Source organism: Lampris incognitus, chromosome 17 (assembly GCF_029633865.1).
Source record: "Lampris incognitus isolate fLamInc1 chromosome 17, fLamInc1.hap2, whole genome shotgun sequence".
Lineage (NCBI taxonomy): Eukaryota > Metazoa > Chordata > Actinopteri > Lampriformes > Lampridae > Lampris > Lampris incognitus.
Genome location: NC_079227.1, coordinates 21430424 through 21458412, shown reverse-complemented (window position 1 = coordinate 21458412; position 27989 = coordinate 21430424). Strand labels below are relative to the sequence as shown.

The 27989-nt window shown below is 41.4% G+C and overlaps 1 protein-coding gene across 1 annotated transcript in view; it reads right to left on the bottom strand.

Annotated features, from left to right (window-relative positions):
- srcap (Snf2-related CREBBP activator protein) overlaps positions 1 to 27989 on the bottom strand; it is a 92762-nt gene that overhangs the window by 42864 nt on the left and 21909 nt on the right. Inside the window, exons 14-24 of the mRNA XM_056296720.1 lie at positions 20610 to 20939; positions 7993 to 8179; positions 6842 to 7011; positions 6086 to 6231; positions 5493 to 5696; positions 4735 to 4899; positions 4273 to 4425; positions 3429 to 3758; positions 2589 to 2773; positions 927 to 1240; positions 28 to 230 (exon numbers count right to left, since the gene is read on the bottom strand). Coding sequence (XP_056152695.1) covers positions 28 to 230; positions 927 to 1240; positions 2589 to 2773; positions 3429 to 3758; positions 4273 to 4425; positions 4735 to 4899; positions 5493 to 5696; positions 6086 to 6231; positions 6842 to 7011; positions 7993 to 8179; positions 20610 to 20939 — 2387 coding nt within the window. The remainder of the gene's footprint in view (positions 1 to 27; positions 231 to 926; positions 1241 to 2588; positions 2774 to 3428; positions 3759 to 4272; positions 4426 to 4734; positions 4900 to 5492; positions 5697 to 6085; positions 6232 to 6841; positions 7012 to 7992; positions 8180 to 20609; positions 20940 to 27989) is intronic.

The following is a 27989-nucleotide window of genomic DNA, read 5'->3' as shown; positions in this document are numbered from 1 at the left end:
TAAACTTAAAACAACTTGCTGTCTTACCACAGTCGTACTGTATCAGCCTCAGGTCTGGAAAGTGGGTTCTCATGTTACACTGGATGCGGTGGAGGCCATCTGTGAGTGGTGCGAGCTGAGCGGACAGCATGGAGGAAAAGACAGACTGCTTGTGGCTCAATGAGGGAGGAGGATGGCAACAGTGCATGGAGATGGGTGGAGCCTCTACTGGTGGAATCACAAATGTAAACCTAAGGTGGGAAAAAGAGACATTACATTAGCGTTAAGACCAGAGGTGGGCAACGTGATCCAGAAAGGACCGGTTTAGATGCAGGCTTTTGTTCCAACCAAACAGTTACACACCTGACTCTTTCAATCAAGGTCGTTAGAAAGACTACTGGTTACATAGTAGAAGGTGTACAGGTGACTTAGTTGTTCCTCTTGAGATAGTTTCACCCCCCCCCCCCCCCAGTTAAAAACATGGGTAGAACACGTCATTTCTGCACAAAGTGTCTGACAGCAGTTTTTTTCTTTACCATTTTTTATTTGTGTAGCTCCATCTGTCCAAATAAAAAGAAATGCAAAAAGCAGGACTGTAAAACTTCCAGTAGTAGTACAGTAACAGTAGTACCCCATATACTATTGAGGGCCATGTGTATGCAAGTTTTCATAACAAACCACTGCACCAGCTGATTTCACTAATTACGCCTCTGTTTGAAGGTGGACTTGTCAGTCAATGAAATCAGCTGGTGTAGTGTTGGCTTGGAAAGAAAACTCATACATATGGCTCTCTGTGGCATATCACTAAGTATCACTACTTTAAGACAAGGCTAACAGTCAAGCACTCATGCTAGAATAAGTGCCAATAATGCACCACTGATCCATTTTTGTGCAAATTTTCTCTTAACCAATTACTTAATAAATCAATTAACCGCTCATCTACTCACCTGTCAATAATGTCACTGAGCAGCTCCAGCTTCCCTTCAGTGCTGTGGATAGCCTCTCTGAGGGCATGACTCTGAAGCCAATAGTTGGCTTTATTTTTGGACTGCGCCAACAAGCAGTTGCCGTGGCCTGACCGGCCCCATTGCCCCAATGAGCCCAGGGGGGCTGGGGATGGGCTGGAACCAGGGAGGAAGGTCAAAAGGTCCAGCACCTCCTGGCCATAAATAGGCTTGGTCCCGCAGTGCCGCTCATTGACTTGCACAATCATGTCAAGTCGGCTGTCACGCTGCTGCTTGCGTCTGTCTTCAAGCCACGACTATGGGGAAGAGGGATATAACATCAGCGGGGTAAAGGGTTAGGCTACTGATGGCCACATGTGGGGAAAAAAGCAGCGATAATGTTTTTAATGTGCCTTGTGTAATTCTACATAACTCCTGACCTGACCTGACTCCTGACACCAAGAACTCAAAACAAGCAAGACAAACAAATTCAAATCAATCAATCAATTTTATTGAAAATGTTAAAGAAAACACCGAAGCAATAAAAACATAAAATCATCAGCAAATAAAAAGATTATGGCTACAGGGCACTTTTGCAGACATTTGCCATTTTTTAAATATTTTTGGTAGATACTGTGCAGTGTGAGCCAAGTCTTTTTGGGCACAGGGTGTCAAACAACAACAACCGAAAAAAAAAAACCCTTGGCTTGCCTGGGTGCTGTGATTTTGGGTGTAGAAATTTGGAGAGAGGCAGGGGCTTGAGACTCGAGTTGTAACTAACAATTATTTAAGTAATTCATTCATCTAGATTATTCAATCCATCTTAACGATTATTTTTCATCCAAAATAACCCACAATTGAATATTCACATTTAAGTTTGTTTGTGTTTCATTTTTTTGCAAGCAAACAAGTGAATACTAGCTATAACTAATGGCTAAACACTGTCAGCTGTAGAAGCTTTTTTTGTTTGTTTGTTTGTCTGAAGAAATCCCAGACTAGCTTTTTTTGGGGGGTGGGCAAACGGCAAATCTTATACCACAAGTGAGTCACATGGAATCACAGAACTCGGGCTTACAAGTTCATCGTATTACTTAACCACTACCACACACATTACGGTGAATAGCTGGAAGGCAACTATGGCCCAATTTATAAACAACCATTTGAATTATAGCTATGACCAAAAAAAACCGAACCACTATTGGATTCAATAACATTGATAATACATTTGCCGTTTATGGAAAGCACTTCATCATATCATCACTGCATAAATGTGTGGCAATAAGATGTTTACTGCCAACAGCAGCACAAATTGATCACTGACCACAGCATTCACCATTGTAAAAAAAAAATTTTTTTTTAAATTCCCCTTGACTGATTTATTTGCATTCTGAGACAGTCAAATGCAGGATTCTCCCTTCTCTCCTTGAGAGTTGGAAATCTTATTTAGCTCTGGAATTTCTGAACAGACCTTTAGTTTTACATTCAGTGGTTATGTCCCAAGCCTGCAGAATTTTTTTAAGTATCTTACAAAAGGTCCATTTACATAGTGGCCAAAAATTGTGTGAGCTATCAAGATAAGTAGGAAACAATTTCCCTAACTTAAAGCATGTTTTCAACAAGGTCTGTTAATGATGTAGGGAGTATGAAGAGGAGTAGGATACTCACCATGTAGAAAGGAGAGCGAGGAGGGGGCCGAGGTGCTACCCTGGTTCGAGGAGTGGATTTTGCACCTGCACTGGACCCTGACTTGAGAGGTGGTGCCATTTTACTGGAACTTCCATCATCCCGTGGTGCTACTGAAGACTTGGATGAAGAGAGGGATGAGGAGGAGGAACTAACACGAGCTGGAGCTGAAGAGGGGATAATGTGCAAAGCAGAGCAAGAAATAAAAGCATGAATGTGAACAATGATGTATTTTCTGAATTGGTTTGCATCAGAGTTGGGTTCAATTCAATAAATTGAGAATTCATTTTATCTGTAATTCAAACACTCAAAAAAAGTGAGGTTTGAAGGCTGTTATATCCAGTCTATTAAGGAATTAAGGCTGAATGCCCTCTTCACAAATTAATTTAGCCTCTGCTTCCATTTGAAATTGATTGTATGAACTGACTACAGGCCTTATTGGTACAAAGGAAATTTCTTGCAGGTGTTGCATTTTTCCATTAAGCCTTGGACAACACAATATTAAGCATCTGTTTTAAACTGTTCAAGTATCAGATGGGATGGGTGTAACGCATCAGGACAATATGTATAAGTTTTAGAATTTCGCAATCATTCAAAGCACAATAAACTCGTTTTTCAGGGACTTCTCTGCGATTTCCTAGTGTTTACAGCATTCATCACACTGTACCACAACCTCATACTACATCTGACACTGAAGTTAGCAAAGCACATGAAAACACTAAACCCATTTAGAAAACAATATGACCCAGATTCTTTGCCATTCATACATCCTTGTGAAATACAGCTCAGGGTGAAACATATTTTTAAAGCTCCTTGTCTCACCTGGCTGCTCTGTGCTTGCCGGTGGAGGCTGCACTACTTTCAATACAGGGCGAGGGGGCTGGGGCTGACTTGAGGTTGAACCAGGGATTTTGGGAGGAGCTATAGTGTAATGGGCAGTAGCAGGACCAGGGGTGCGCTGGGGGATTTGCGGTGGAGCAGGATTTCTTACAGGGGGTGCGTTGGAATGAGGGTGTGGGGAGGGGGATGGCTGTGGAGTGACACGAGGGGAAGGGGCCACTGCCAGTGTGGGCACAGGCCCGCCCTCCTTGCCTGCTGCCTGGCGCACAACGATCTTCACAATCCCAGGACTGCTCACCATGGACGAGGGTACTAAAAAGAACAAAGAGAGGGGACCATCAACCATGAGTACCCCCCCCCCCCCAGTGCGCATACAATCAGGAAAGTTGGCACAAACTTGGTGCAGAATTTTATAAACCTAAGATTGCACAAAACTTTTACAAAACGAGATTAAAATCAGATTTTTTTTAATTGAAGCATTCAGCAGCCTAATCTTAGATGTGAGAAATGGTTATAGATGTGTAATTAGTGCAAGCAAGCTTTTACTTTGCATGCAAACAAAAAATCAACAACTGAAGTTCCATGAGGACACCAAACAAGCTAAGCGATATTGCAAGCAGTGACAGCAGGCCTGGTAAAAAAAACAAATTTTTTTAAAAAAATTGATCTGAACGTTTCCTCCTGTTCAAAACATGCCTGGCAAGATAAACAAAGCAATTAGCCTTTACAATTTTATCAAATATTTTCCACAAAAACTAGAACTGTTTTTGTTCATGCTTGTTTTAGAGCAAGTGAGAGAGACAGGGTGGGAGAGAGAGGGAGAAACCTTGCGAGGAGGTATTGAGGGGCAGTTGAGTCCCAGAAGGAGTTGGAGAGGTGTTAACAGGGTGTGTGCTGGTTGTGCCGAGGACAGCCACCTGGGCAGGCTGGCTGATCAGGTGGTGCTGCCCCCCGCTGGACACCAGTTGCATCAAATTACCTGTGGACGAGACAACGGATTCAGTCACACAAACATTAAGTCAAAGAACCATCCCCAGCTAAATAGTAAACACATTGGCAGAAATAAAACAGACATTTTAAAATAATTTCCAGCAGATCTTTCATCAAGATATTCAGAGGTGACCCAACTCTCAAGATGTACTGAATACTGTACATATTTCACATTTAGTTTTTACATTATTCCAACATTTAAAAAAAAACTCATTTGGTGTATGAATGTCTGAAGTGGCACAACACAATCTTAAGCATTAGCCTGGTATAATAACTATAAAATGTAATGAATACTAACCTTGTACTGGACGTGGAGGAGCTACAGGGACTTGGTGAATCTGGGCTCCAGACAAAGTCAGCTTGTTGCCTTGAAGCTGGAAGGTGACAGGTTTACTGCCCTGGCATGAAGATACAGGCCGTCCTGCCAAGGAGGCAAGCTGGGCTATGCTCACTACTTCACCAGCTGAGGAAGACAGAAGGAATAAGATGTGGATTGGGACACAATATGATATATGGTCTTAGTGAAAAGAATGTGTGTGTGTGTGTGTGTGTGTGTGTGTGTGTGTGTGTGTGTGTGTGTGTGTGTGTGTGTGTGTGTGTGTGTGTCTAGCTGTGTTGGGGGATGTAGTGTACAATGGGATACTTATCAAGAAGTACTGAACTTTGATCCAAGGCTCATTTAGACATGATTTAAATCTTGCTATGTGGAGACCCATCGGCATCAGATTAAAGATTTATTTAGATCTCAATGCACAACATATGTTGTTTGGTATAGTCTTTGATCCAAAGAGCCCTACAGTGACATGACCAGGGGAATGTTCGAAGGAAAGAATTACCCAGTTATTCAGCTAACTGACAAATATGTTATGTAACTGTTATCAGATAAAATATGGAACTTTACAAACAGCCCTTATGGATCTCCAGCAGAGGAAAATCAGCTGATGAGCTCTTTATGAACTTAGGAGAAATATATTATTTCTAAAAACCATCGACTTATCAATAGAGTAATCTCAGTTCTATTTAGGGTGAAGAAACACAAAGGAAAGGGGTACTTACAAGGCAACCTCGCCTGCATGTCAGGACTGAGTAACACCCGCTGGGGCATAACGTTGCTTGGGGCAGAGGCTGGTACACTGGGTGCACTGGGAGAAGCGGAAGGTCGTATGCTCGGCACTGGCTTTGGGGCACTGGACCGTACTGCAGTTTGAGAGGGAGAGTGCACTGGCAGACGAGGGGGCGTAGGAGCCACTGAACACACCACTGAAGGAGAAAGAAAGAGGAGGAAAGAGATGTACAGAGAGACAGTGAGGGTAAAATAAAGAATGAATGAGAGTGTGAAGAGGGCATAGGGGATAAAGGTTGTGGAGGGAAAGCTCATTTAAGATCAAACTGAGACAAGTTTATCAACAACAACAAAAAACAAAAACAGGACTTTTCTGATGTGAAATCAACTTGACTCATATTTACAAAATCATGTTTTTCAATATTTTCTGAATTATTCAGACCTTGAAACAGTTACCAAACAACTTCATTGAGAGAAATAAATATATACTATGGATTGTGTTTGTTTTTTTGTGTAGAAAACAAATGTAATTTTCAAGGAACGTTATTTTGTGTTCCCTTGTACACATTCATAAATGTTTACTGACCTTGTTGAACAACAGGAGCAGGAGGTGGGGCGACCTCGGTTATCATGGCAGGCTTTGGAGTTTGGGGTGCAGGAGTGACGGGACAGGTAGGTTTATTCATCAGCAAGACTGGCTGACTGTCAGCTTTAGGGGGTGGCTGAAACATTCTTACAAAACACAGGCAGACAACACATGCAAAGTTCTGTATTTCACAATCAGTTAGCCATGCTCGCTAGCATTATTCTAGCATTGCTAACTGATTCCTACAGGAAGCAATGCAAAAACACTAGTTCAATAACCTTTTGAATGTCTAAAGAGAGGGCTTGATAAGTGAAAATCCTACACCTACCCTTCCTACACCTTCCCTTTAATAAAATTCAGCATTAAACTCTAGGACAATTGTAGTACCCTGAGAAATGGAAAATAAGGCTTATTTATGACTGTTTGCCAATTACAATACCCCTAAGGTTAAAAATTATTATAAACAAAACATCATCTGAGGAATTGATGTTTGATACTGTTCGTATTGACTGTATTGTATCTTTCTTTTTTTTGTATTGTATCTTTTTTTGTGGGGGAAAAGGAAAATCTCAATAAATATAGTTTAAAAAAACAAAACAAAACATCATCTCTGAACAGTTATCAATCATTACCTTACTTATTATGTACAACTGTTATCATGTTAACTGTTAGCAGGGGTTGCACACTCAAAATACCCCTCCCTGGATAAGTGAAGGCTGTAAATGAAAAATAAAGACTAAAAACTGGTCTGTTTACCTGTTGACTTTCATTCGGACTGGTTTGGGGCGTGGAGGTGGTTCAGGGGATTCTACAATCTCCTGGATGAGCTGACGGCTGACCTTGTGGTGGGGTAGAAAGACGTCTGCCTGGTATCGGGACACGCGGCCCTCCAAACCAATCAGGTCAAATACAGACAGGTCACAGCGCTGAGGACACAAATACATGCAGTCTCCTGTTACCAGAAAAAGCTGAATTGACTGCCTTCTGCTGAGGCCAAGTACAAAACTATTACAAAAGATACTGAGCAAAATTATTAATCATTTTTAGGAGGGAATCAAAGAAATAATGCTAATCTGAATTTGCATATTAAGCAACCCTTAATAGTTTTTATACATTTATAGTAAATAATAAGTTTACTATAGCCAGAGACCCAAAAACAGTTTTATGCGGGGTATTTTGGCTTTTCTGAAGTGTAATATGGCTATCAGCATGAGTTGCAGAATAGTACTTTCTGATACAGCACAATGTCTCAAAGCTCCCCCGCTCTCCACATTTCTCAATTTAAAAACACAATAGACGGTACATCGTTTATGTGTTTAACACCGCCACCTAGAGATTTGGCTCACACTGGCAGTCTGCATCAATCCATCTACTGAAGGCGTTAAAAATCAGTTGTCCACAAACCATTTATCCACTACCTTTCTATTTTTTTTAGTCTTGCTTACTTTGATTTGTTGTCATTCACATCACTGAATGACAGACCTCAGGGTTCAAGAAGACTTAAACATAGCACCTTTAACGATTCTTATTACAATTAATTGTAAGTTGATTAATATTTGTCCTCATCAAACTATTGGTTAGAGCGCTTTTGTACTGATCCTGACAGAAAATAATTTCAGTGTCGTGCTCTTTGATCTTTATATAGCCAACATAAAGTAACCCTGGGCACTGACATTCTATCTATAGTCAGTGTCTTCCATTGCCAACGAAAAGCCTCCAGCATTCAGCTTTGTGGGATCAGCAAAAAAAACCTAGGCTCTCTTGCTTCTAGTTTAGGAATGCACCTGATGTTAATTGTCTGTCTGTACGAGTTCATGGGAAAACCACATGAATCCTGACAGTCTGGGTTCTCCCGTCTTACTGACCACAAACCCCCCCCCCCTTTCAGTTGTTCCTTTGATGCTGACCTTGAAAGGAGAGACCTCCAGGGCGTCCTGCACCAGGGAGGCTGTGTGAAAAACAATAGGCTGGGTGATGAACGGTGACTGGATGGGCCGAGGGTCAAACAGGTTGGGGTGGTTGCACACTTTGCGTAGCTGCATTAGGATGTTAATCACAGACATGAAGTGCCCACTGGCCAAGGTTTCCCGGGTCCTATGAGCCAGAAACAAAAGGTGAGGATATACAAAGTGAGGTGGTCATTACATTAATAATAACAACAGTAATGAACCCTTTCTTTAACTAACAGAGCTGTTTTAAATATACGGGGCATATATCATCAAATCAACAAACATCAGCAATAACAATGGTAAGGGTAAAGTTACAATTAGGGGTGGGAATCACAGAGTAACTCACAATATGATACTATCACGATACATTGCCCCCGATAATGAGGGTATCACGATACAGCGTTCTGCGATACTCGAAACATTGCAAGACAATCAGCTACAATACATCACAACATCTGTGTACATGAAGAAAAAAATATCCCTAAAATTGCATAAACATGAATCGTGTATTTATTCACTGCATTGTGGTGTCATTCACAGAATTTGATCCGTTTCACTGAGATGAAACGATGTACAACAGGGCGCATAGGGTCTTAGCTTAGTGCCTCTGTAACACACACACAGACTGCAACATGTCCATGTATGCCATCATTTCAATGTAAAATAAAATTCCCTGGCAATGTTTCTTTTTTTTTTTTTGGACTATCCTCCCTTTTTCTCCCCAATTGTATCCAACCAATTACCCTATTTTCCGAGCTGTCCTGGTCGCTGCTCCACCCCCTCTGCCGATCTGGGGAGGGCTGCAGGCTACCACATGCCTCCTCTAATACATGTGGAGTCGCCAGCCCCTTCTTTTCACCTGACAGTGAGGAGTTTTGCCAGGGGGACGCATGGGAGGATCACGCTATTCCCCCCAATTCCCCCTCCCCCCTGAACAGGGGAGGCACTAGTGCAGTGACCAGGACACATACCCACATCCAGCTTCCCTCCTGCAGACGGGACTCCCTAAAAACTTGGTGTTTTGCCCGGGGGCGGTGCCTTACGTCCTGCGCCACAAAGAGTGTCGTGTGTAAGGGCACCTGGGTAGTGTAGCGGTCTATTCCGTTGCCTACCAACACGGGTTGGCGGTTCAAATCCCCGTGTTACCTTTGGCTTGGTCAGGCGTCTCTACAGACACAACTGGCCGTGTCTGCGGGTGGGAAGTCGGATGTGGGTATTTATCCTGGTCGCTGCACTAGCGCCTCCTCTGGTCGGCAGAGTGGGTGGAGCAGCGACCAGGACGCTCAAAAAAAAAAGAGGGGGGTAATTGGCCAGATACAGTTGGGGAGAAAACAGGGGGGAAACTGAAGGGGGGAAAAAAAAGTTCCGTGTGCCTGATGCACACGCAGCTCCGTGACCATCTTTTCCACAAGCCACATTTAGTTATGTATTTTGAAAATCAATCAGTAGTTACGTATTTCCTAGGTCCCAATCAGATTCAATCCAGACTCCCAAGACGATTGTGATTTGTTTAAAGAAATACAGCATTTTTTTCACCCTATGGTAATGAGTGCAGCCAGACCTTTCTCCAGCGCTGGCACAAACAAAGTGTGGAGATAGGTCTGGCTATGCAAGACTAGGGGCAGACAAACTACACTGAATAATACATTAATATGAGATGTTATTTGTGCAGATGTCATATATGAATGTAAACATAATATTCTAAGAAAGTATTCCTATAATTTGTATATTTGGTCTCACATCTGTGTACATGGAGGTAATTCTTGCATGTGTCTTGGGCTGAGCATCTTGATGTAAGATAGGGCCCTCCGTTACTTTTAATGACATGTTTTGACAAACTCCAAAATATCCAAATTGTGAGACCCAAAGAGTTGCAACATGTACTGCCTCTAGTGATTGCACCAACTGAAATATAGTTGAGGAGCATGCTAGGGACCCTCAAATAGATAGAACAGAAACCTTTTGGTGTGGAACCAATACTGTATGTCCTGAGAAGAGGTGTCGTGCCCCTGGCAAAAGAAGGTAAGTGAGGAAGGTAGAGTGTATTGGGAAATGATGAAAATAAATTGCACTTGGTTTTTTATCTTAGTTTGGATGAAAACGAGAAGTTGGAATGAGTGGCAAAGTATGGGCCAGTTTTATTTCTAAAGATTGAAAAATTAGGCAAACTAGACTGAATAACACATGCATACAATATGAGAATGGGTTTATTTGATGCATATCAAGTATGAAGGCATACAGAATATACTATTCATGTTTTTTGTATAATCTGTATATTTAGTCTCACAGTCGCACCAGTGTAGCCTACATGGAACATGCAGTATGGGCTGGACATCTATTGATGCAAGATACTATACTGATATCAGAATAAAAATCTATTGATGCAAGATACTACAATACAAATATACAAATACAGAGACCGCTGCTTGAGTAGATTGTTGTTGTTTGACATCTAAATGTCAATATATTTTACTATTTAGTTGTATATTTTCTAGTATAACGTGATGGTCAATTTGAGAATTATCAACAGTCAGGGAAAAGCTGCAGGGACTCTAGTTAGTCGCGGTTGCAGCTGTACAAGGAGCAAAAATCTAAGTACATTTTCGTAAAATGTTGATCGCAACAAAAAAAACATCTTTGTATGAAGTTAAAATTTGGACTGAGGCTTCCTGTAGGTTTAATCTTGGGGTTACATCAAAGATTGGGTTATTAAACTACTTTTTAGGTTACGATTTCGCTAGCAAGCCATCTTATCTACAAAGTGACTGGCGAGACGATGTAATGCGCGCGCATCAGGCACGACACTCTGCGTGACGCAGGACGTAAGGCACCGCCCCCGGGCGAAACACCAACAAGTTTTCAGGGAGTCTCCGCGCAGACACTGCCAACTGTTGTCTGGAGGCGCCTGACCAAGCCGGGGATAACAAGGGGATTCGAACCAACGATCCCCGTGTTGGTAGGCAACGGAATAGGCCGCTACGCTACACGGACGCTTCTCTTTTTATTCTTTTAACTTTCGTATTGATTTACAATATGTTACTGTTGGTTGAGTTTGACTGTTATCAATAAAGTTGGAAAGGGGGTCACATGATGCACGGAGCCGGACAGATAGATTTTTCGTCTCCCCACTGGATGAATCTAAGTAAATATTTTAGCATATTTACTCCCAGTTAACTACTTTCAAAGTGACGACGGTCTGGAAAACGTTTTCACTACGTCTGGCTCATCTAAAAGGAAGGACAATCACTGACACCATGCTTGCTAGCCAAGATAACGCACATGCTAACACCGATGATACAGCGCAAGAGGCTAGTTTAGCCGACGGAGAAGAGATGAATGTGCAACGAGACGGCTTGATAGTGGAGCGAATGGCCACTAACATCGCCAAGATGTTAGACAGTAAGTTAGTCGTCATACTCAAGTCAAAGAGCTTGCTGAGAATTTCGACACTACTTGAGACAATTGGGACTGTTGAACAGCGGGTCTCCGATGTGGAGGATACTTCCAACGGCTACCGTGCCACGTTTGGACTCTGGAGACCAAACTTAAAAAGGCACTGGATCGTCTTGACGTGTTTGAGAACCAAAGCCGGCGGCAGAATGTGAGAATTGTTTGGCTGAAAGAAGGCATGGAGGGCAAGGGGCTGGCGGGTTTCTTTGAGAACTGGTTTCGAGAAGTTCTTGGCATACAAGGAGACCGAATTGGGATTGAGAGAACGTACCGCACTGGACCTCCACTGAGACTTGGTGGTAAGGAAGCTCCAAGGGCTGTCTTAGTGAGCCTACGCAACTTTACCGACAAGCAGAGGATCTTGTATGTGGCAAGAAACAAGGGCAGGATAAAAGTGGAGGGCCAGGACGTGTCTATCAGGAAGAAGTCTGCAAACGCAAGCAAGCGGCTGCGTGAAGCTGGTATAAGATATTCCTTCGTGTATCCTGCCGTGATCAAAATCTCTCATCCTAACAGAATGACTGATCTGGCTCAGCTTTGCTGACAGATCAGGTATACGTATACCGCCACATACGACTAAGTTGATATAGCTATGCTTGCCGAGTTAACGATGAGGGGTAAGTCCTTGTATTTGGCTGACAGTTGGAAGGATGGGACATTTCCATCAGTTACTGATAATATTGAGTCGGTCCAGCCACTTTGAGTAATGAATGCAAATCTCAGAACAACTTGTTTTCCATCCATCCATCCATCCATTATCCAAACCGCTTATCCTACTCAGGGTCGCGGTGATGCTGGAGCCTATCCCAGCAGTCATTGGGCGGCAGGCGGGGAGACACCCTGAACAGGCCGCCAGTCCATCACAGGGCAGTCACATTCACACCCACACCTAGGGACAATTTAGTATGGCCGATTTACCTGACATACGTCTTTGGACTGTGGGAGGAAAATGGAGGAAACCCATGCAGACACGGGAAGGACATGCTTTGATCAACCCATGCAAAGCAAAACCAGTAACCAAGATGTCATTAAATTAGGCTAAATTGTTATTTATTAGATGGACTAGAAAGTGTTTCTTCAAAATTAGCCATGAAAAAAAGAACCTTGCTTTTTGTCCCCCTCATTCATCCATTATTCAAACCGCTTATCCTGCTCTCAGGGTCACGGGGATGCTGGAGCCTATCCCAGCAGTCATTTTTTGTCAAATTGTTTTATTTTACATGTTATTAATACCTCTGTTTCATTGTGGTAAACCTAGCTGTAGATTGACTAGCACTTTACTGCTGAAATCCAGATGGGGAAATTAGTTGGGGTTTTTCTTCCCTTTCGATCCCCTGTAGCTGTACTTTTGCAATGGTAGAAGAGTACAAGGTTAGACTCTTGGTTGTTTCTTCTTCTTTTCTCATCTCGTTTTTGTTTTTGTATGTTCTCATTTTTCCCATTTAGAATAGGGTTGTTAGGGATTTCAATCTTTAGGTTCTATTTTTGCTTGTAACTATTTTTGTTGTTTTTTGGAGTTCAGATAAAGTCCAAATCATATGAAACAGTAGTTGTTATAAACCATCCATCTATTATCCAAACCGCTTATCCCACCACACAATATATCTTAATTAGTTGTGAATGAGTATCGAGGGATGTTCCATGTACAAAACATGGAACATCCAGGGCTCCAATAACGTTGTTATGAGGAAAGCTGTCCTGAATTCTCTTAAAAAATATAAAGTCCAAATAGAATTTTTACAGGAAACACATTTAAACAATGAGGAACACAAGAAGTATCTTAGGGAGTGGGTTGGTCAAGTTTCCTTTTCATCTTATTTAACAAACAAGAGGGGTGTGATTGTATTAATACATAAAAATCTACCATTTACCCTTACAGCCACATACAAAGACACTGAAGGAACAGTTGTTTTAGTTAAAGGGGTGCTACATGGTGAAAATGTTTTGTTAGGAAATGTTTATTCTCCTAATGTCCAAGATGAGGAATTCTTTGCTGTACTCTTTAGTCAACTTGCTGAAATGGACTGCTCCAATATGATAATAGGAAGCGATTTTAATTGTAGTCAATGTCCCATATTGGATAGGTTTCGACCCCAAAATATTCAATCCAAAAATGCATGGGGGAGTCACAAACATTACTAAGGAGCTTGATCTTCTGGATGTTTGGAGGCGTTTAAATCCTATGTCAAAAACTACACATTTTATTCTCAGCCCCATTCATCAGCATCACGTATCGACTATATATTATTATCGAGATGTTTAACCCATTTAATAGAACATTCGGATATAGGCCATATTGCTCTTTCGGACCATGCTCCTGTTACTATATTAATGCAACTTCTTAGGCCTATCGAACGCTAATTCTCTTGGAAGATGGATATACTATTGTTCTTGGATAACAACTGTATTAAGTTCTTAGAAGAACAACAGACCTATTTTTTAAATTTAATGAAAAAGATGAGGCTGACCTAATAATTGTGTGGGATGCATATAAAGCTTATATGAGAGGCATGATTATTTCATGTACAAGCCGAAAGAAAAAAGAGCAGGTAGCCGAACAAATTGAAATCGAAAATAAAACAAAAGAAAACTTATGTAACAAAATTAGATGATGTATTAACTAAATTAAAGTCAATCAGAATAGCGTTGTATAATCTGATAACAAGAAAAGCAGAAAAGGACATTATATTTGCTAAGCGGAGACTTGTTTGAATTCGGCAACAAACCAAATCACCCGTTAGCACATTTGGCAAGGAATGCCCCTATAAAATCTTTTATTTCAGTTATACAAGAGGAGAATAATCAATGCCAAATGAATAACCGTCAGCTTGATAGAGTTAAAAGGTTTTATGTGACATTATATAGCTCAGAGATTGACTTAGATAGGCTCAAGGAGGATACTTCTTAATTTAACTATTCCACAACTATCCGATGACCAAGCTAATCTATTGGAAGGCCTCATTTCTCTATTAGAGATTGATACAGCTATATGCTCACTCCAATCAGGGAAATCCCCAGGGTTGGACGTATTTCCAGTGGAATTTTTTAAAGTATTGAAAAGCAAAATCAATAAATTGTTGCTAAGAGTTTTCAAAAAATCTATTGAGGATTCAAAACTCCCAGAATCAATGTATATGGCTAAAATAACATTGATACGAAAGAAAAATAAAACCCAGAATTATGTTCTTTATATTGGCCAATGAGTCTGCTTGGAGTGGACACGAAAATATTATCCAAAAAATTGGCTCATAGGATAGAACGTGTGATGACTTACGTACATTGTGGACGCAGATCAGACTGGATTTATAAAGGCTCGAATGTCCTATTACAATACGTCTGCTTAACATTATTCATTATCTCAATCATTGTCAAATCCCTGGAGCCATTGTATCTCTGGACGCTGAAAAATCATTTGATCGAATTTAATGGGAATGTATGTTTGAAGTCCTGAAGAGATTTGGCTTTCAATCCAATTTTTGAGGTTGGGTTAAACGTTTGTATAAGATGCCTACAGCCTCTGTCTTGACACATGGTCTTGTGTCAGCACCCTTTAAACTAACAAGCGGTGCGGCCCAAGGAAATCCAATGTCCCCACTACTGTTTGCCTTGGTTATAGAGCCATTAGCAACAGCTATCTGACATAAAATATTAAAGGAACAATAATAGGGACAAAACAACACAAAAATCTATTATACGCGGATGATGTCCTCTTGACCTTAACAGACCTGACTAATTCAGTACCAGTTCTGATAGAATGTGTTAAAGAAGACTGATACCTGGGTACGAAGTTAATTTTGAAAAATCAGAAATGCCCTTGCTGAGCTGTAGACATGTTGAGCCTCAACTATTTGGGAATAAAAGTCACACCAAAAGTTAATCTGCTGTACACTGAAAATGTTAACACTTTGATAAAACATCTTAAAGAAAATATTATAAGATGGGGGAATCTTCCTATATCCTTTCTTGGCAGAATCAATCTTATTAAGATGACGTTTCTTCCAAAAATAATTTACCCTGTATCTATACTTTTTGTGATTTTAAAACCAAATGATATTAGAGACATTGATAGAGCCATGTCAGACTTTATCTGGGCAGGCAGGAAACCAAAAATTAAATTGGGAGATTTTACAACTCCCAAAAGAACAAGGTGGGTGGGGTTTACCCAATATGGACAATTATGTATTGTTAATACAAGCCAGAATTATTTCTTTATGGGTGGTTGAACAAACTGGATTGCCTTGGCTTGAAATAGAGGCAATGATTTATAAATCCTTTGATTTATAAATCCTCCACCGGCCGTCCCCGACCCGTTGTTCCAGTGGCCTGGCGCCGTCGAGTTTTCGATTCAATTCACTCCCTCTCGCACCCTGGAGTTCGGGCGTCGGTGAAGTTGGTCTGGTTCGTTTGGCCTGGCCTCCGCAAGGACGTCAAGGGGTGGGCAGCTGCATGTGTAGCGTGCCAGCTCGCTAAGGTCCACCAGCACACTAAATCATCCCGGCCAGACGTTTCGACCACGTGCATGTGGACCTGGTGGGCCCTCTACCTTCTTCACAGGGTTTCACGCACCTGCTCACAATGGTAGATCGGACCACCAGGTGGCCAGAGGCTGTCCCTCTGTCCTCCACAACATCCTCGGATGTTGCACACGCTTTCCTGTCCTCCTGGGTCGCCCGTTTCGGCACTCCGTCAGATATCACCTCAGACAGGGGCCCCCAGTTCGTGTCAGAGCTCTGGTCGGCACTTGCGAGATCCTTGGGTGTGCAGGTACACCGCACTACCGCGTATCGGCCGTCCCCGCCCCGTTGTTCCAGTGGCCTGGCGCCGTCGAGTTTTCGATTCGATTCACTCCCTCTCGCACCCTGGAGTTCGGGTGTCGGTGAAGTTGGTCGGTTCCAAGTTCGTTTGGCCTGGCCTCCGCAAGGACGTCAAGCTGCATGTGTAGCGTGCCAGCTCGCTAAGGTCCACTAGCACACTAAATCGCCCCTCGAACCGTTTCCGATCCCGGCCAGACGTTTCGACCACGTGCATGTGGACCTGGTGGGCCGATCCTTGGGTGTGCAGGTACACCGCACTACCGCGTATCACCCTCAGGCTAACGGCTTGTGTGAACATTTTCACTGGTCGCTCAAGGCAGCGCTGCGTGCTGCACTCTCGAATGGTAACTGGGTGGATCGTTTACCTTGGGTTATGCTCGGGTTGCGTTCAGCTCCTAAGGAGGACCTCGACGCTTCGCCCGCTGAGCTGGTGCTCGGTCAGCCGCTCCGCGTCCCTGGGAATTTTTGCCTGGGAGTTCCGCTCCTCGACCCCGTCCGGCCGTTTATACTTTTTTGCCCAACAGCACTCGGGTTCCAGGCCCCGTTCACCACTGTTTTCCGCGGTCGTTCGTGCCTGCGGAGCTCATGTCGGCTCGTTTTGTTTTTGTACGGCATGATGCTCACCGCTCGCCCCTCCAACCCCCATACGATGGCCCATTTCGGGTTCTTGAGACGGGTCCTAAGGGTTTTGTGCTGGATATGGGTGGGCGTAGGGAGCGTGTCACGCTTGATAAGCTAAAACCGGCGCACAGGGTGGCAGGCGAAGTTGTGTTTCCGGCCCAGGTTCCCCGTCGGGGTCGTCCTCCTTCCAGGATCCCAGCAGTGTCTTCATGGGTTCAGCATTCTGCTTCTCAGCCGGCTTTGGACTGTGTTTCACCTACTGTTTCGGCTGAGGGACGGCGCAGCCGTTATGGCAGGCTGCTTAAGCCTCCAGTGAGACACTAATTTTCTTTCCAGGAGTCCCTTCTGGGTGTTCGAGGGGGGGCTGTGCAGTGGACACTAGGGGCTATGCCTCTCACCCAGCAGGACTGTGAGCTGGGGGCGTAGTTTACGTTCCCGGGCTCGCCGGTGCAGGGTTGTTCCTGCTGCAGTTGGTTTTTGGAGCTGAGGAATAAACATCAAACTCGCCTTCGTCTGCTGTGTTTTTCCTCATCCTGCCACAGCAGTTTTATTTATTTTACTAAGTCAGTTTTAAACTTGTTTGTACTTTTATAAAAAAAATTGTCTGTACTTTTATTTATCTTGTGCTTTTATGTTTTTTTCTTTTTATGTTTTGCCTGTAGAGCACTTTGAATGACCTCTTCAATGATAAGGTGCTATACAAATAAACTTGCCTTGCCTACAAAAATTGAACTTGGACCATTAAGAACATCTTGGGAGTACAATACTTAAGGTGGCAATAGATAAAGAAACATGGGAAGAATTTCTATTGCCTTCCAGAATATCAATATGCAATAGATATAGGGAGATGCGATATGATATTTTATATGTCTACATATCGCCCAATGACGTGCGGTGAGGTTCGTGGCTGGTGAGGCACTGACTTTTTCAGAGTCAGATTTACAAATATATGAACCCAATATAGTAGCTTCAATTCACCATTCATTTGGCAGCTTGCACATTGACTACTGCTTGTGTTTCATATCTCGTCAGCATTCTTTACACACACATAATTAAGGTACATATTTGGACAAGGAGCGGCTCAGAGAAAGAGCGCATTTGCTCTGCACCGTGCGTGTTTTCCTAATTTGCCATCGTAATTCCACAATTCCTATTACTATTTTTTATATTGTGTAGTTTTTATCTGTTGTTGCTTTTTGTATTTGTTTATCTTTGTACAGTTATATATTTCTCAGCAAAAGCATGTAATAGTTCTACATAGTTGCCATGATTAAAAGAGCTTGTACTCTCATCGTTACCACGAAATGCCAATTCCTGTTTGGCTAGGAAGCAGGTTGCATTAATGAGGTCTTTTAAAATATCTCTGTTTTCCTTTACCTTAGCATTGTGGACGGAAATATTTAGTCTCCGTTAATCCAAAGCCAAATCTATTCTTGAAGATCCAAAAGTTTTCAAAGCAATTTGGCTTTGAATATGAGTTGTTGATCTTTCATGTTTGCTGAGGCTTCTTGGTAGATTTTTCAAGTCACAAAATCCTGTGTTAGTCCAGACATTATCGCATGTTGAGAACAAAAGACAGGGAAAGCAGAAAAGGCGGTTTCTTGTAGCACAGCCACACAGCCAGTCTTTTCGGGTGTACCACCACTCCGTTTGAAAAGAGCGAGTTATCTTCTGTCCTGTTGTTTGAAGCAAACCTTTTAGCTGCTCTGGCGGCATTGGTCCTCCATCATCTATCACTTCGCTTTTTGATTGAAAGTCCAGTTTTGAGAAACTTTTGAGCTTAGATAGAGAATCTACCATTTTTGCAGTCAGAATTTTTTTTCAAAATAAACGAACTGCTGTAGTGAACTTGACTCTGCATTAAAGAAGAGCAACAGCGGAAGAAGAATGCATCCTGTAAACCCGTGGGCTCACGCATACGCCCCCTTCAGTGAGGCAGAGGTACTGGCTGCCTCATCTCATGCTTTTTCAGGGGGGGTTTATGTAAGATCAGCAAGACTAAATATGTTATACACATACATGAAATACATTAACTATTTTAAGGAAAGTGAGGACATATAATAAAAGTGTCTACAATCATTACATTGGTGACAAACAGTGGGAAAGCAAAAGGCATGCGCTCAACCCAGTTTGTGAGGGATTGCGCAATCCGAGGTGAGGCTCCACTCCTCGCTGCCTCAACTCGCGTATCCCCCCTCTAACTGAACAGGAAATATGCAAATTCAGCGATTTTGATAATAAAAATGATTAAAATTATTGGAATTGTACATAAATTACATTTATAGCACAGATCAGTAGACAAATATTGATATTTATTTTACTTTATCTTCATTTGTTTTTTCTTTTCATGATGAAAGGTGAGGCTCTGCCTCACCTGCCTCCCCTGACTGCACGTCCCCAATATCGCCATATGTTTATAGTAAGTATAAAACAGAAGCCTCTCCAAATTGTCCCAAATGCAAAACAATTTCTGGCACCAGACTACATCTTGTCTTTGGGAGTGTAAAAAATTTCAATTATTCTGGAAGGCAATATGTAAAGAAATAAATATAGTGATAGGGCAACAACTGCTACCCAGCCCACTATTATTCTTACTAGGAAGCATACCGGATTCTTTGAAGGTACACAAAGAAAAAGTTCAATTTCTCTTAATGTTGGCTAGAAAGGCTATAATGACGAAGTTTGGTTGGGGATGATTCTCCTTCTGTTCAATTGTGGAAATCTCTGATATCTGATGTTGTCTATTTAGAGCAGTTGAGATACCGTATTGGTGGGAGAATTCTTCTATATGTAAAAAAAAAAAATGGGAGAAAATCACTGAATCTTTTAGGAATTAAGTGCAGTTTGGCATCAAGATAATTGACTGAGCTAGGGGATTGTTTTGTTTATGTACAACACCATTGTTTAATACTTATCTGGTGACTAAATGAATGTGGAGCATGCATTCCTGGACCTATTATGCAAACATTTTGTACATGCTACTGAGTTGTTGTTAATGTTATTTTCTTTTTGAAAATCAAAATCAATAAAAAGAATATTCAAAAAAAAGTTGGAAAAAAATGTTTTCATAAAAATATTGTCAATATTTGGCGCCAGTGTCTCGATAATGTGTAGCAAGAGGAAGTATTACGATATATTCTAGTATCAATAATTTGTCCCACCCCTCGTTACAATACTGCATGGGTTATGTAGATAAAGCATACTACAGATGTGATATCAGAAATACATTTTAAGAAATAAATAGGTAATAATAAAAACCAATACAAAGTCTGTTCTCTTGTTTTAACCACAAATGAATGAGGCCTGTATTAGCAAAAAATTAAGTGTTATTAAGAGACATTCTTCTTCTTTCAGCTTTTTCCCTGTTTTTCAGGGGTCGCCCCAGCAGATTTTACAGTTTCCATCAGGACCCTGTGAGGGCACAGCACCAATGCTGGCCATTATTAATGCAGGCCTCGACTGATATCTAATTAAGAGACATTAAAAGAGGAAAATAAATACCCAGTACTTAAAAGGAGAAGATAATGCACAGAATCATAATGACCCATACTTTTAATTTTCCACAGTTTGGAATCAAACAGTGCCCAATTGCATAATTACATGTTTGACTGTTTGTAATGAATAAAACTTCCTGTGCAACAAGGGCATTCATTCCCTGTTCCTTCTAAACAAAATTGTTCAGTAACTTACGAGGCCTGTGCCATGAAGTCATCATAGAGGAATCGCTGTCTCTTGGAGAGGCGACAGCGCACCACATGCTCGTATTTCTTCGGCATCTGCTTCTCCACGTCGGCTTTGATTCTCCTGAGCAGGAAGGGCCTGAGCACCTTGTGGAGCCTCTTGATCAGGCCCTCATTGTACTCCTGGCTGCCCTCAATCATGCCTGTCAGCGGGTTGGAGAACCACTCCTTGAACTCGCGGTGAGACTGGAAGACGTGGGGCATGAGGAAATGCATCAATGACCACAGCTCCATCAGGCTATTCTGAAGAGGGGTTCCTGTTAGCAGCAGTCGCCTGTGGCTGTAATGGGGAAGAGATCGGAAAATTTTCTCTTTAACAATTTTTATTGATTTTCACAATAATTTATTTTTTGTGATCAACAATTTTTATTTATAAAAAAAACAGGACACAACAAACACACAAACAACAACAACAGGGCAGCACATTAGAAACAATGTTTAAGGACCGAAATAAAGAGAAAAAAATTTACAGAATAAAAAAAACGTATCCATTGTAGCTGAGAGTAAGAGACAGACATTCCCAGGGGAAAAACAAATAACAGTGGACTGAAAAGAAAGACAGAAAAAAGCAATAACACAAAACTATACATTGTATATACAACCATCTATTTCTACTAACTTCCAAAGCTGGCCTGCTCCAGGTCTGATGTTACTGGGTGTGGAGGGGTGCGGGAAGGGGGAGATCCCTTCTTTTAAGGTAGTCTCTTATGGACACCGCTATGCCTGACCATGCCTGCACAGTAGCAGGCTTGGCTCTACTGAGTCATGCTGTTGTACACTCAAGAGACACTATGCTCTGGTAGGACGCCATCCAGCACTTAATTAAAGGAAGTTTGGGATTAAACCACAGTGTCAGTATGGTCTTTTTTGCTGCAGTAAAGCCTGCCAGCATTAGTCTTCGCTGATTTAAATTGAGAAACAAGAGACAAATCGCCAGTGAGCAGACAAAGGCAGGGATGAGGCAATATTGTTGATCCTAATAACTCTGACAACGTTGACATAACCTTTGTCCAAAAATCTCTGATCAGTGAGCAGTCCCAAAACATATGCATTGCTGTGCCCGGCACCTGAGCCCGGCAGTGAGTACAGTTACGGCTGGTAATTAGTTTAATTTTAAAACATTTGATTGGTGTAGCATATGCTCTGTGAATCATCTTAATAGTGTATAAGCTGATGCACAGGATTTTTAGAGGTACTGCTTATGTTAGACCATATCGTTTCCCAATTTGGTTCCACACCGTCAATGCGGAGTTCCCTGGCCCACACCCCTTCAACTGCCAGCGTCTTAGTAGAGTGATCAAGCAGAGAGTTATATATACGTGTCACTGTCCCCCGAGTACCCTGCCCAGGACTGATCCACTCCTCCACAGGGTGCTCCAGCAAAGGCCCATTCCAGGGCATCCCATGTTTTCATTGCAGTTCATTGCAAGTTAAAAAAGAAAGAGGTGCCCCGTAAATCATATTCCTCCCTAATATCTTGGAATGAATAGAGTCCAGCATTGTTAAAAATATCACAGAGTGAAGACACCTTTTTGTGACCATGAGGGAAATGTAAAAGGCTGCCCACCTGATTGAAGGTGATAGTTATTCCATAGTGGAGATGTTTGATGAAATAAATCTATTTTTCCCATCATCAGTTCCACTTTTTTCCATACATCAATAGAATTGGTTACAATGCTCCCGTATTGTAGATTAATGTTTTTGCGCCCCCTGCCTGTATATAAGTCTTCCAGATGGTGTGGCTTCACACGTGCTGCCTCCATAGCCCGCCAAGGGACCTCAGATTCCTGGTTTCTCCAAACATGAAGTGGTCTAATTTGAAAAGGATAATAATAAAAAATAAGGTTTGGGACAGCTAAGCCTCCAGTAAGTTTGGTTCTTTGTATGGTTGTAAGTTTGACTCGTGCATGCTTTCCTCCCCAAATGAACTGTGATATGAGAGAGTGCATTTCTGTGATACATTTTGGTGGTGGTGCTAGGGGGATCATAAAAAACAAAAAATTAATCCGAGGCAAAATGTTCATTTTGATAGTTGTAAACTCTGCCTTGTAAAGACACAGAGAGAGCCCCACCTCTTCAGATCATCTGTAATCTTCTTTTTCACAGCCAAAAATTTTCCTGAACTATTCTACTAAGACTGGGGTAAATCTTAATGCCAAGGTATGTAAAGGATGTACAGTTAGGGATGTCAGCAGTCAAACTGGTATTTAATGCAGCAGTATTCAATGGAAGAAGAGCAGATTTAGTCCAATTGATTTTATATCCTGCCATCCCTTTAAATAGATCAAAGAGTTTTAGGACCTGCAGTAGTGATGTCCGAATATTAGATATGAAAAGAAGACAATCATCTGCACATAATGAAATATAATGTCTAGATTGGTCTATGGTTATAGGAGATATTGTGTCACGCTCTCTGATGGACTGAGCCAGGGATTCTAGGGACAAGGCAAAGAGCAGAGGGGAAAGCAGACAACCCTGTCTGGTTCTGCGATGTAAAGGAAAGGGTTGTGATTGATATGTTCCTGTGAGAACTGATGCCGTAGCATGATCGTATAGCGTTTGTGTCATGGAGATGAAGTTAGGCCCAAATCCGAATCTCTCCATGACCAGCCATAGATAACTCCATTCCTGTCTGTCAAAAGCTTTATCAGCATCAAGAGAGACAACAATACAGTCCCCTAGAATGGTATCTGCAACCTCGATAACATGTAGGAACCTCCTAACATTATCTGATGCTACTCTTCCTTTCATGAATCCCATCTGATCAAAGTGAATTAACTTCCCAATTACCACCTCCATGCGAGTAACCAGTACCTTGGCATAAAGCTTCACAGCTCCACAAATCAGCGAAATTGGGCGATAACTTGAGCATTCAAGTGGCTCTTTACCTTTCTTAAGATGGTGATGAGAGCATTTTTCTGGTCCCTATGAAAGGATCCCTGTTCAATGGCAAAGTTCATAGAGCCCAATATAAGAAGAGGTCCTACCTGACCCCAAAAGGCTAGATACAGTTCCGGAGGTAGGCCGTCCAAACTAGGACTCTTACCCTTTTGGAGAGTTTTTACTGCTGTTTCAATCTCTTCTAAAGAGATGGGGCTTTCTAATTTTAAGCTCTCTTAAGTGGTCCAGACAAGGCAAAGCTAAATTTTGAAGAAACATGGTACACTTCTCCATATCTACACAGCAGTCTGATGTGAAGAGACCGCTGTAGAAATTTTTGAAAACATTGATGATTGCACTGGGATCTGTAACAACGTCACCTTCTGTTGTACGAATTGCATTAATCACTGCTTTGGATTCATTTTGTTTTAACTGAAGGGCTAACAGTCTACTCAGGCGGTCGCCATCATAATAATATCTCTGTTTGGTTCTATGTAGGATAAACTAGAACAGATTTTCACAATACATTTTTATGCACATACACACATATATATATATATATATATATATATATATATATATATATATATATATATACACTACCGTTCAAAAGTTTGGGATCACCCAAACAATTTTGTGTTTTCCATGAAAAGTCACACTTATTCACCACCATATGTTGTGAAATGAATAGAAAATAGAGTCAAGACATTGACAAGGTTAGAAATAATGATTTGTATTTGAAATAAGATTTTTTTTACATCAAACTTTGCTTTCGTCAAAGAATCCTCCATTTGCAGCAATTACAGCATTGCAGACCTTTGGCATTCTAGCTGTTAATTTGTTGAGGTAATCTGGAGAAATTGCACCCCATGCTTCCAGAAGCAGCTCCCACAAGTTGGATTGGTTGGATGGGCACTTCTTTGAGCAGATTGAGTTTCTGGAGCATCACATTTGTGGGGTCAATTAAACGCTCAAAATGGCCAGAAAAAGAGAACTTTCATCTGAAACTCGACAGTCTATTCTTGTTCTTAGAAATGAAGGCTATTCCATGCGAGAAATTGCTAAGAAATTTGAAGATTTCCTACACCGGTGTGTACTACTCCCTTCAGAGGACAGCACAAACAGGCTCTAACCAGAGTAGAAAAAGAAGTGGGAGGCCGCGTTGCATAACTGAGCAAGAAGATAAGTACATTAGAGTCTCTAGTTTGAGAAACAGACGCCTCACAGGTCCCCAACTGGCATCTTCATTAAATAGTACCTGTTAGAGCCTGTTTGTGCTGTCCTCTGAAGGGAGTAGTACACACCGGTGTAGGAAATCTTCAATTTCTTAGCAATTTCTCGCATGGAATAGACTTCATTTCTAAGAACAAGAATAGACTGTCGAGTTTCAGATGAAAGTTCTCTTTTTCTGGCCATTTTGAGCGTTTAATTGACCCCACAAATGTGATGCTCCAGAAACTCAATCTGCTCAAAGAAGTGCCCATCCAACCAATCCAACTTGTGGGAGCTGCTTCTGGAAGCGTGGGGTGCAATTTCTCCAGATTACCTCAACAAATTAACAGCTAGAATGCCAAAGGTCTGCAATGCTGTAATTGCTGCAAATGGAGGATTCTTTGACGAAAGCAAAGTTTGATGTAAAAAAAATCTTATTTCAAATACAAATCATTATTTCTAACCTTGTCAATGTCTTGACTCTATTTTCTATTCATTTCACAACATATGGTGGTGAATAAGTGTGACTTTTCATGGAAAACACAAAATTGTTTGGGTGATCCCAAACTTTTGAACGGTAGTGTATATATATATATATATATATGGAACTACATAACCATAAATGCATTATACCTAATCCATACACATAGATTAGTACACAGATTGCAAATGTATCTTGCCATACATACACTACCGTTCAAAAGTTTGGGATCACCCAAACAATTTTGTGTTTTCCATGAAAAGTCACACTTATTCACCACCATATGTTGTGAAATGAATAGAAAATAGAGTCAAGACATTGACAAGGTTAGAAATAATGATTTGTATTTGAAATAAGATTTTTTTACATCAAACTTTGCTTTCGTCAAAGAATCCTCCATTTGCAGCAATTACAGCATTGCAGACCTTTGGCATTCTAGCTGTTAATTTGTTGAGGTAATCTGGAGAAATTGCACCCCACGCTTCCAGAAGCAGCTCCCACAAGTTGGATTGGTTGGATGGGCACTTCTTTGAGCAGATTGAGTTTCTGGAGCATCACATTTGTGGGGTCAATTAAACGCTCAAAATGGCCAGAAAAAGAGAACTTTCATCTGAAACTCGACAGTCTATTCTTGTTCTTAGAAATGAAGGCTATTCCATGCGAGAAATTGCTAAGAAATTGAAGATTTCCTACACCGGTGTGTACTACTCCCTTCAGAGGACAGCACAAACAGGCTCTAACCAGAGTAGAAAAAGAAGTGGGAGGCCGCGTTGCACAACTGAGCAAGAAGATAAGTGCATTAGAGTCTCTAGTTTGAGAAACAGACGCCTCACAGGTCCCCAACTGGCATCTTCATTAAATAGTACCTGTTAGAGCCTGTTTGTGCTGTCCTCTGAAGGGAGTAGTACACACCGGTGTAGGAAATCTTCAATTTCTTAGCAATTTCTCGCATGGAATAGCCTTCATTTCTAAGAACAAGAATAGACTGTCGAGTTTCAGATGAAAGTTCTCTTTTTCTGGCCATTTTGAGCGTTTAATTGACCCCACAAATGTGATGCTCCAGAAACTCAATCTGCTCAAAGAAGTGCCCATCCAACCAATCCAACTTGTGGGAGCTGCTTCTGGAAGCGTGGGGTGCCATTTCTCCAGATTACCTCAACAAATTAACAGCTAGAATGCCAAAGGTCTGCAATGCTGTAATTGCTGCAAATGGAGGATTCTTTGACGAAAGCAAAGTTTGATGTAAAAAAAATCTTATTTCAAATACAAATAATTATTTCTAACCTTTTCAATGTCTTGACTCTATTTTCTATTCATTTCACAACATATGGTGGTGAATAAGTGTGACTTTTCATGGAAAACACAAAATTGTTTGGGTGATCCCAAACTTTTGAACGGTAGTGTATTATTCATAATACACACATACATATAGAAAAAAGGAAAATAAACAGACAAAATAAAAATTAACAAAAAAAAAAAAAAGGGGGGGGTTCTCTGCTGCCTCAATCTAACTCTAATCTTCCTTATTGAGTGGGATGTGTAAGCTCTTGTAATAGTTGAAAAACGGGGTCCAAATCTTCATAAACTTTTGTATAGAGCCTTGACGGGTGTATCTGATTTTCTCAAGTTTCAAAAACTGCATAATGTCTTTAATCCATCTGGAAAAATTAGGTGATGCTTGTTGCTTCCACAAGAGAACAATGAGATGTCTAGAAAGCAAGGAGGTAAATGCTATAATTACATGTGCTTTACCTTTAAGGGTACGAGTTTCTGGAGCAAAAACCAGACAGAGCATATATTGGGGTTAGGAGAAAGGTCTTTTTGAAACATCTTGCTATAAGCATTAAAAATACTCGTCCAAAATGTGTTAAGGTTATGGCATGACCAAAACATATGTGTGGTGTGTGATCTGCTGGTTGACTTTTACAGTGAGGACAGGAAGGGTCTGTATTTGGAAAATTTTTGGCCAGTCTAGCACTGGTCAAATGTGCTGTCAAAACAATGTTTAGCTGTATTAAGCTATGTCTTGCACATGGTGAGGAGGTATGTATTAGGCCAAGTGCAGCCTCCCAGTCATCATCCGTCATTTCCCCTCCAAGGTCCTCTTCCCAAAGTCTCCTAATAACTTGCAATGAATGAGGGGAAATATTACTTATTCTGTCATAAAGAACTGATATTAAGCCTTTGCAGTGTGGGGCTAAAGAAAGAATGTGATCGATTGTATTGTTTGTTGGCAAATTTGGAAAAAAAGTAGTGTTTTTCTGGACAAAGTTGGATTTAGAGATATCTGAAAAAGTGAGATTTTAGCAAGTCGTACATTTGGGAAAGTTGTGTAAATGAACTGAATTTCCCATCAACATATAAATTAGAAAGTGACTTGATTCCCTTTGAGAACCAAACTCCAAAGGTAGAATCAGAGAGACATGGCGGGAAGTTGTAATTATTTTGGACAGGGGAAAGTACTGATGTCGTATGCAACTTAAAATGTTTCCTAAATTATGACCAAATTCTAACCGAGTGGCACACTATTTGGTTGGAAGAAAATGGGCTTTGAGGAGGGGGTGAGGAGGCACAAATTAAGGAACGTAAATGAATGGGCAGAAAGCATGTTACATTTGTACCCAGGCCTCACAGCTGTCTGTCACACACTCCCCCATCAAGGGTAATATGTTCTTGATATTACAAGCCCAATTGTCATAAATTAAATTAGGTAGAGCAAGGCCAGCAAGCTTTTTAGGTCTCTGCAGCACGCTTCTT